Source organism: Monoraphidium neglectum, assembly GCF_000611645.1.
Source record: "Monoraphidium neglectum strain SAG 48.87 unplaced genomic scaffold scaffold02475, whole genome shotgun sequence".
NCBI classification, from domain to species: Eukaryota; Viridiplantae; Chlorophyta; class Chlorophyceae; order Sphaeropleales; family Selenastraceae; genus Monoraphidium; species Monoraphidium neglectum.
Window position 1 is genome coordinate 1 of NW_014011153.1, and position 9,120 is coordinate 9,120.

At 64.8% G+C, this 9,120-nt stretch overlaps 3 protein-coding genes across 3 annotated transcripts; 1 reads left to right on the top strand and 2 right to left on the bottom strand.

The window, feature by feature from the left end:
- Positions 1-326: 326 nt before the first annotated feature.
- Positions 327-3,043, top strand: MNEG_10824 (hypothetical protein; the record flags this gene model as incomplete). Its single annotated transcript, XM_014040702.1, has 7 exons — positions 327-338; positions 441-806; positions 1,056-1,208; positions 1,434-1,556; positions 1,712-1,801; positions 2,009-2,095; positions 2,633-3,043. 7 exons carry the CDS (start codon positions 327-329, stop codon positions 3,041-3,043), a joined length of 1,242 nt encoding a protein of 413 aa, XP_013896156.1.
- A 1,138-nt stretch (positions 3,044-4,181) lies between these two features.
- On the bottom strand, positions 4,182-6,948 carry MNEG_10825 (hypothetical protein; the record flags this gene model as incomplete). Its single annotated transcript, XM_014040703.1, has 9 exons — positions 4,182-4,373; positions 4,818-4,982; positions 5,312-5,386; positions 5,491-5,589; positions 5,744-5,896; positions 6,146-6,301; positions 6,570-6,644; positions 6,747-6,848; positions 6,928-6,948. 9 exons carry the CDS (start codon positions 6,946-6,948, stop codon positions 4,182-4,184), a joined length of 1,038 nt encoding a protein of 345 aa, XP_013896157.1.
- A 1,272-nt stretch (positions 6,949-8,220) lies between these two features.
- MNEG_10826 (putative aarF domain-containing protein kinase) lies at positions 8,221-8,912 on the bottom strand (the record flags this gene model as incomplete). Its single annotated transcript, XM_014040704.1, has 2 exons — positions 8,221-8,632; positions 8,905-8,912. 2 exons carry the CDS (start codon positions 8,910-8,912, stop codon positions 8,221-8,223), a joined length of 420 nt encoding a protein of 139 aa, XP_013896158.1.
- Between the last annotated feature and the right edge of the window lie 208 nt (positions 8,913-9,120).

The following is a 9,120-nucleotide window of genomic DNA, read 5'->3' on the forward strand; positions in this document are numbered from 1 at the left end:
GGGCTGTGGGGGTACAGGGTTGTGAAGGGTCTTTTGGGGTGTAGGGTTTTGGGGGGCTTTTGGATGTTGTGCTGTTGGTGGGCTTTTGTAGTCAGGGTTACCAAGGGGCTTTGGGGGTTTAGGGTTGTGGGGGAGGGGCTTTTGGGGTTGTCGGAGGGGCTTGTGGGGTGTTTTGCTGTTGGAAGGCTCTGTGAAGTCTGGGCTGGGGGGCTTGGAGGTCGCATGCTGTTGGGTTTGCGTAGCAGCAGTGATCTGATGTCGAGGCTCGACCGTGGCAGCTGGCGGCAAGTTGGGGCGCGTGATGCGTGTAATGTACCATAGTTGTGATGGCGCTCACTGTGCTTCGGAACGAATTTATGTAGCATCGCGCGCACTGCTGCCTAGAATGCGTGGCCCCCGCGCCTATCGCGGACATCGGGGCCTCACCCTGCCTCGTACAGGCGCCCGAAGGCGGGAAGTTCCTCAAGGGGCTGGCGGTTCTGGACGACATAGCCTACTTTGGGGTGTCGACATGGGCGCCCCGTGACGTCCGCGCCAGCCCACATCACGCCTGCGAAATCGCGGCGTACGATCTGACCGCGGGCCGCCTGATCTGGCGGCGGCGCGTCGAGACGGGGGGGCTGCTCAACGTGATTGCGGCGCCGCATCTGGGGAAGGAGGGGTCCTACAGGGGCGTCTACAGCGGCGCGCCCCTCGACGAGCGCGGCCCGCCGGCGGCGGGCGCGGGCGGGATGGTGGCGGCGGGCGGCGGCGCGGCGGTGGGCGCGGCGGTGGGCCGGCTGGAGCGGCTGGGGTACCCTCCACAGGTGCTTTGGGGGGTGCAGCCCCCTCCCCGAGCTGTCTGCACGAGGGGGAGCGTCAGCAAGTCGCCACCCGCCCGCAGCCACGCCGTCAGTCAACACCAGTCCCAGCAACTCCCGACCCCCAACGGCTATAGGGCCACGCGCACATCACCCCGTTGAAGTGCATCACCATGTATGAATTCAGAGTACTCGGTCCCACCCCCAACCCGCCTCAAAACAAATCTGGCCCGTTCATGAACACCCAATCCGCAGGCCTCTGGCTATTGGTCCAGCGGCCTCCCCTTCATGGGGCTGGACCTCAAGGCAGGGCACGAGCCCTGGTGGGCGCACCAGCTGCAGCTGCCGCTGCTGCACGTCGACGTGGCGGCTGCCAAGGCGAGCCATTGGATGCGCCCTGCTGCAGACGTGCTGACCTGACCCGCCTGGTTTGGCCGGCCCTGCACCCGCAGCAACATTGCGGCCTTCTCAGTATTGCAATACTTCTCACGTGCAGCCCCAACGTCGCCGCCGGCTGGGTTGTAATCTTTACCCGCATTGGAGAGAACATCATGACTATGATAAGCGCACAATTCTTCAAGCAAATTCCTCCATGCCCAAACGTATCCTACCCAACAATCCTTACTCATACAGGCCCACCTGGCTTCACTGCCGCCAGAAGTGTGGGACCCCGCCCACCAGGCCGCCTCCAACGCCGCCATGACGGGGCGCCGCGCCAACATGGACCGCTTCAAGCCGGGGGTGGATGCCATCGTGGTGTGCGCTCTGCCCAAACGACGCAGGCCGGGGATGCAGGCACAGAGGCATAGGCACCACTTTCGGTTGCTGTGATCCCCCTTTGCATGCCCCATCGAAGGTGTGGGAGATGGACGTCCCCAGAAGCAACTGATTGCACCGCCCACACCGCGCAGCTGATGTTTTCCAGCCAGGATCTCTCCAAGGTGTTTGAGTTCCCCTACTACCGGCTGTTCGCACCCACCCTGGAGCCGCTGCTGTTAGAGGTGCGCGGCCACCAAAAGCGCCACCCTTGGTCACTCCTTGTGGAGCGCCCCCGCGCCCTTCTCGTGAGAGGCGCAGAGAGACCCTCGCTTGAACACAACCATTCGATTTCTAGCCGGATGCGTACGTTTTATGCGCACTCGCTTGTTTGGCACGGTGTATGGATTTGCGGTCTGAGTGATGGCCACCCCCGCCCAATCCCGCCGCAGATCCTGGGCCCAATCGACATCCACAACATTGTGCGCCTGCAGCTGGCCCGCATGCGGCCGGGCGCAGCCGAGATACGGCTGCACCAGGTCAGCGCAGGCGCTCGCATTCCAAGTACGGCCAGGGGCGGCTGCTGTTGGTTGGTCGTGCAGACCTTGTGGCGCGGTGCATGCCCACTGCTCTGCTCTCAAACCCACACCAAGCCGGCAGCAGCCTGGGCATCGGTCCGAACACCTGGGCCCCACCCTGTGAACCTCCCACTACTCAACACACCTCAGGACACGGGCGGTTACGCCCATTTTGCCCACCGCATTCACGTGCCCCTCGTGACTAATTCTGGTGTCATCTTCGAGGCCTGCCCCGGCGACCACTTGCCTGCCAACCCGCGCCTAGCGGCCGTCAACGCCGCTCCACGTCAGTGGACGCCTCCGCCAGAGACGCCCCCCGCCGCCGCGGCGCAGTCGACAGCCCATCAGCTATCGGCACCGCCCGTTCAAATGGGTGTCAGCAATCACCGCGGCCGGCCGGAATTTAAAGGGGGCATGGGCGGCGAAGGCAGCACTGTGTACACCGAACATGTCCTGCGGCGCGCCTCCGAGGTTGCGGCTAACCTGGCCGCCTTGCAGGCAGCTGCAGGGCTGCACGCGGCGCGTGTTGCAAGCCAGCAGCAGCGACATGAGCAGCAGCAATCGCAGCAGCAGCAGCAGCAGCAGCAGCAGCAGCAGCAGCAGCAGCAAATGCAGCAGCAGCGACAGTTACGGCAGCAGTCAATGAAGCAGCAGCAACAGGAGCAGCAGCTGGAGCTGGACGGCCGCTGCGTTCGCCTCGACGCCCCCGAGGGCCTCGTGTTTGAGCTCAACAACCGCGTGGCCCACAGGGTCTCCAACCTCGGATCGGCCGAGCGCATCCACCTCGTGGTGGACGTCGCCGAGCAGCCGGCGCCGCGCACGGCGCTGGCGCCGGGGTCGGTCTGCCACTACAGCAGCGCGCGCGGGATGGACTGCCTGGGTCCGGGCGGGGAGCCCGTGGCGCCGTAGGCTGCTTTGCTTTCCATTTGACAGGGTTGCTTGGCAGTGTATTCGCAGTTGACGCTGCAGCAGTGCTGCGCGCTGAGGCGGCATTTCTGCCCGTTGACACATACTGCTTCCCTTCAGAGCGGGCTCCTTCACACCGATGAGCCTGCGTGTGGGAGCTGCCTGCGCCGGGTGTGGCGATCAGGCGCTGATCAGCACACATTGTGATGAGGGGTGTCGGTGCTTACAATGCAACAAGTGCGTGCTGCGGGACAGGGCAGTAAGTGCAGGGACCCCCAAAAGTAGCCAGACCAAGGCCTGGGCCGCGCCTCGTTTGATGGGGATGCATTGACGGTAGAAGTTAGCGACCAAAGTGCACACGCAGGCACGCGTCCGCATCGATTCCAGGCGCTAGCCGTGTGCAACGATGCCAGGCAGCAAGTGCTCCGGTCACGCACGGCCCAGAAGCATCAGATGTCTGGCTGAGGGTCGTATGGGGTAAAGGCCAAAGATGAGGGAGAGAAGGGGAGGTCACCAGCCAATGTCGAGCCAAAAAGGCAATCCTGGGGCACGCGCGCAGCAGCTGGAGCGCCAAAGCCTTGGCCAACAGCACGCTCCCCTGCAAAAGTGCTAGCAGCAGGGCGGCGCGCGTCTCTCAGCGGCCGTGCGAGCGGGAGAGGAGGGGGGCCTCCCAGCTGCAACGAAACAGCAAGCCATTAAAGACACAGGCGTGGCCACGAGCAGAGATACAAAGCTCTGAGGGCGGCCGCTCGTATCGCAAGTGGACCCCAGAGTGCCCCATAGAGGAGTGCAAGGACGTGTGGCGGCACACACACGCCGGGCGGCCACGCGGCCCAAGCACTTGACCGCCCGCCGATGGCAGAAAAGCAGGGCGTTTCGTGGAATGCTCGCTAGTGTTCGCAAGATGGCGGGCTTGGTTGCTGGAGCCGTCGCAGGCACGAAGGCGACCTGAGGCTTTCACGCGGCCTGCCCGCACCCCCAGAGCGGCGGATGCGCGCGCTCCAAGCCCCCTAGCCAAACACCCGCCACTCGCCCGCGGGCGCACCACGGCCCGCTGCACCGTCGCGGCCCGCCGTGGCGCGACGCGGCCGGGCCGCACCGCCGCGGCGAGGAAGTGCGGGATCGCTGTGTGTGTCTGCTGTCACACCGCGTAGTTGCCGCCGCTGCCCACGCTGGCCATCATTTCCTCCTCCGCATCCATGCCGTCCAGCTCCACCTCGGGGTCAATCTCGTGCGTCGCCTTGGCCCCGGGGGCACGCGCCTGCTGCACCAGCCGCTGGATCTCCTCCACGGTCTGCTTGGGCTCCGGCATTGCGCGCGCCAGGCTCACATTCTGGGGTGCGGGTGCGCGCGCACGTGCGTGTTTGATGAGTGAGTGGTTTGAGTGCTAGGCACACAGTGAGTGCACGTGTGTGTGTATGTGGAAGAGAGAGAGAGGGACAGAGACGGAGGGAGTGTTTGTGTGGGCTGCACGTGCGTGTGTCGCAAGTTGTGTGTTGCATTGCAACGCACATGTGTGTGCGCGTGCATGCGTGGGTATGAGAGGGAGTGTGGAGGCGCGTGCGCGTGCGTACACATGTTCAGGACGTGCGCGTGTTTGAGCGTGCGTTTGGGGGGGGTTGGCATGCAGTTCAAGATGGGCGCGGAAGCAAAGAAAAGGTGCGTGCTCCACTAGCGCGCCACCCGGCCCCGCCAACGCCCACCGCACAGCACACGCGCCCCTGCGCTTGCGGGCCCAGACGCGCCCCGCCGACCCGTCCGCGCCGCCTGCGCGCACCGCGAGCTCTGCCGGCAAGTTGCGCAGGAACCAGGGGTGCTGCTTGATCTCCGGCAGCGTGATGCGCTGCACGGGGTTGGCCACAAAGATGCGCGCAATGAGGTCCTGGCACTCCGCGCTGATGCGCAGCTGCGGGGGGACGGCGTACTTGACCGCCATGATGCGCTGCGGGCGGGGGCGGGGGAGAGAGGGGGTTGGGACGCGGGGCAGTCGAGGCACCGGGGCGGTCGAAGAGGCGGGCGGGGCGGGGCGGACTCGCCTTGGGGGCGGGTGCATATGGACGCTCCGGCAAACGGTGCCACTGGGGTTGCCGGTGGGACCGCCTCCAGGGGGGCCCCCTTTCGCGACCCCTGCGCCCCTCCTGCCTGTCAGGTCCCCACGCCCTCGATGCGGCACGGCGCGCAGGGCAGCGATCAACCCCAGCAGCGGTCAACCTTGATGGTCTTGCTGAAGTTCCTGGGGTCAGTGTGGTCCTCAAAGGGGTAGGCCCCCACCAGCATAACGTACAGCGTCACGCCGCAGCTCCAGACGTCTGCGGTGTGCCCGTTGTACGCGGTGCGCTGCAGCACCTGCGGATGGGGGGCGAAGGTGCAGGAGGGGGGGGCGTGGGTGTGTGTGTGTGATGGGGGGAGGGAGGTTGCATACAGGACCCTCCTCCAGCTGCTGCGATCACGCCGCACCGCTGCTGCCGAAGCTGCCGGCGCTGCTGCTGCTGCAGCTGCTGCCACCGTTGCTGCTGCCCCCGGCCGCTGCTGCCACCACGGATGCGGATCTCTCCACAACAAAGCGTATGAAGGGAACGAGCAGCAACTCTATCCTCCCACCCTTCCATCCGACACTCCCTTCGACCGACTCCAGGCAGCACGCATGCACGCCGGCCCTGCCACCCAGCGCCCCCGCCGCGCCCTCCGCTGCCGTCCGCCCACCTCTGGCGCGATGTACGCGGGCGTGCCCACGGTGCTCTTGGGCTGGCTGTCCAGCGCGCTCTTGCTGTACCCAAAGTCGCAGATCTTGAGCCGCGGCGCGGGGCTGCCGTCCAGCAGTGTGTTCTCGAGCTTCAGGTCGCGGTGGCACACGCCCTGCAGTCAGCGCAGCGGCGGCGGCGCCGCGGCTCAGGGTTGTGCCCTGGGGGCCATCTGGCAGGGGCGCCAGGGCCGGAGCTGTGCCGGTCGGAGCGGCGGATGCGAGCCGCCAGAGCCTGAGAGCGCGGGCAGCCGCACCGGCCAGCATGCAAAAAGTCGCTCCAGTCCCCGCCCGCCCGCTGGGCATTCATTACTGTTCAGCTGCTGTCGCGCACGCCGCGCTGCGCCGCGGCCCTGGCGGCTCACCGATCTGTGGCAGTAGTCAACGCCGCAGATCAGCTGCTGGAAAAAGTAGCGCGCCTCGTCCTCGCTGAAGCGCCCCGCCTTGACGATGTGGTCGAACAGCTCGCCGCCCGCCGCGTACTCCATCACGATGCACAGGTGCGTCGGCGTCAGGAAAACCTGCACGTCAGGGGGCAGAGTGTTGATGAGCCTCAGTTGATGGGAGCCGTCTCACCCTCACAAAGAGCTCTTCATAGAAGAGCTGCTGCCTTATTTACAGACGGCAATGATGCCTACACAACTACCCTGTTGAAGGACCCTTGCTTGCCGCTGCACACTGCTGGACTGCTAGATGAATGCATCCCCCCCCTCCAGGGGGTCGGGAGCCCAGGGCGACGTCGTTGCGCTGGCATGTGGTTGCGTGACACACCACGCGCGCTATCCTCACCTCCCTGAAAGCTATAACATGCGGATTGTTTAGCATCCGATGGTTGAGTATCTCGCGCTCCACGTTCTTGTCGATCTGCGGGGGTGGAGCCACGCACGCACGCGTCATGCGAGTCCCTGTGCCCGGCATGGAGGTTCAATATGTTGTTCTGCGACCCGATCAGCCACCCCGGCTCACCCTGGACCCTCGTTCGATGAACTTGACGGCCACAAGCTCGTTCGAGACCTTATCGCGCATCAGTCGCGCCACTCCAAAGTTACCACTCCCTATGTCACGGATCTGCGTTCGCCAGGGGGCCGTGGTCAGTCGAGCGACCTCGCAGGGGCTTGCTCCCACAGCAGGTGCCTCCGCCACTCACAAACTCGAAGCGCTGATCCATCGTGTGCTATGCTCCGCCTAAGTCGTGTATACACGGCTGGAGGGCGCTGACCACGAAGGCCTGACTCGTGGTGCTGTATGCCGGATGCAAGACCTGGCTTTCCTGGTGCGTGAGTAGGTAAGAAGACATGCAGATGCTCGCGACGAAGTGAATGAAGTTGTTGACGTGATCGCTTGGTTCAAAGACTCATCGATCCCACAGCGCACCGATTACCCGTGCCGAGTAGGTACCACACCACCTGCCTGGCAGCATGCATGCTCTTGCTGCTCCCATCAGGATGCCGTTCTGAGCCACAATGTGCCCGTCACATTTGGCAACACGCCATGCATGCTACCCATATTCCTGGCTTGCCTTTGACCAAGCAATCACTGTGGTCAACCCAGTTCCTGAGGGTCCTGCGCGCACACGCTGCACCATGATTGCAGAGTTGCTTTTGACGATTACGATCCGAGGAAACGCACAGCTGCCAACGGCAGAGGTGCAATACAGAGAAAGCGATAGAACCTATCGTGCCAGTGAATGGGTGTGTTTGGCACGCTTTGGTGCAGGTGAACGCGCCCAAAGCCCAGGCGCCGCCAGCCAATTGGGGAGGTGGTGCCAGGTCTGTGCGCCCGCCCCAGGAGAGAGCGTGCCACATGGCAGGTACCCTCAGGCATGTTTGGGCGGCGCTCGTGTCGACCTTGTGCCACCAATCGGGGGCAAGGTCAGGGATCAGCAGGCTAAAATGATAAAACAGGGTCGGGTCGGCCTGAGCATGTGCGATCGCAAGTGCAGCCTTGCTCAAATCAGCAAGAGGGCACAAATACAAGAACCCAAGCTTTCAACGGCCTGGGTTCTGAAAGCGTTGGGCTCGCGCCACAACCACCGCGGCCGCACTGCCACAGCGAGCGCTCGCGTAGCGCAGGGCTTCGGGGGGATGAGTCGGCTGACGACGCAAACGGCAGGGGGGTTGTCAAAAAGGAATGCGCGCGTAGGCCGAGAGGGCGGGGAGGTCAGAATGGGCAAGGCACACGCTCGGCAGAAACACGCCCTCTCGTCGACGCTGCAGCACCACAACCCTGAGTAATCAACACACCCGGGAACACTTGATCGCAACTGCGGCCAGCCGCCGCTCGAAACCCCGCCGCTTGCACGGCATCACTCGAGCACTCGCTCACACTCGAAAGGACTGAAATCATGTTTCAACAACACCGCCGCGCAGCGACCGCGCGCGGCCCGCCGCGCGGGCATGCCGCACCGCACCCTGTGGCGAAACTGCACCCCAGAGTGTGCTCACGACACCAGCACCCTGTCTGCCCACGACAGCATGACCTGTCGGCTCAGGGTGGGCAGGTCGCGCACCACGGAGCCCACGATGCGCGCGGGGTCCACGCCCGGCCCCAGCATGCCGACCAGCTTGGCCACCTCGTCCACGTGCAGGCGATTGTCCTCTGTCAGCGCCTCGATCAGCTGCGCGCGCAGCTTCCCGTCCGTCAGCACCAGCCGCACCGCGTCGCGCACGGTGTCCGACAGGTCGAGGCCGCCGGCCGCTGACGGGCCGTTGGCGTTGGCGGCGCTGCTGGCGGGGCCGTCCCTGGCGAGCTGGATGAGGTTTGTGAGGCGCGCCCACTGGAACTTGTTGCCCTGGAACAGCACCTGGACCAGGCGGTCGCGCAGGGCCGGGTCAGAGTCCGTCAGCAGGCGCCTGCGCGGCACGGGAGGCAGGGATTAGGAGAGGGGTAGGGGTTAGATGGGTAGGGTTTAGATAGGTGCGCACGAGGTGAGGACGAGGGTGAGGTTTGGAGATGAGGTGAGGTGGTACCTGGCTGAACATGTGCAGGCGCGCAGGGAGGTGAGGCACACGGCGAGGTCGCACGTACACACGCATGCACCACAAGCGTGCACGCACACTTTCACACAAGCCAGCATGTGAGTGTCGAGGCACGCACGCAGGCAGATCCACACGCACACAAGCACCTGCGCATGCAAGGGCGGGCACACGCGCGCGCACCTGGCCACGTAGGGGTAGGCGACCTCGAGGAAGTGGAACTGCGGCTTGAGCGTGAGGCAGATGCCCTCCTGCGTGAGCAGGCTGCGGATCACGAGGGAGTAGCGCTCCGGGATGCGGATGGGGTACTGGTAGACCAGCTCGTTGAACTTGGACGTCACGGTCCTGGCGTGGTGGTTTTGGGG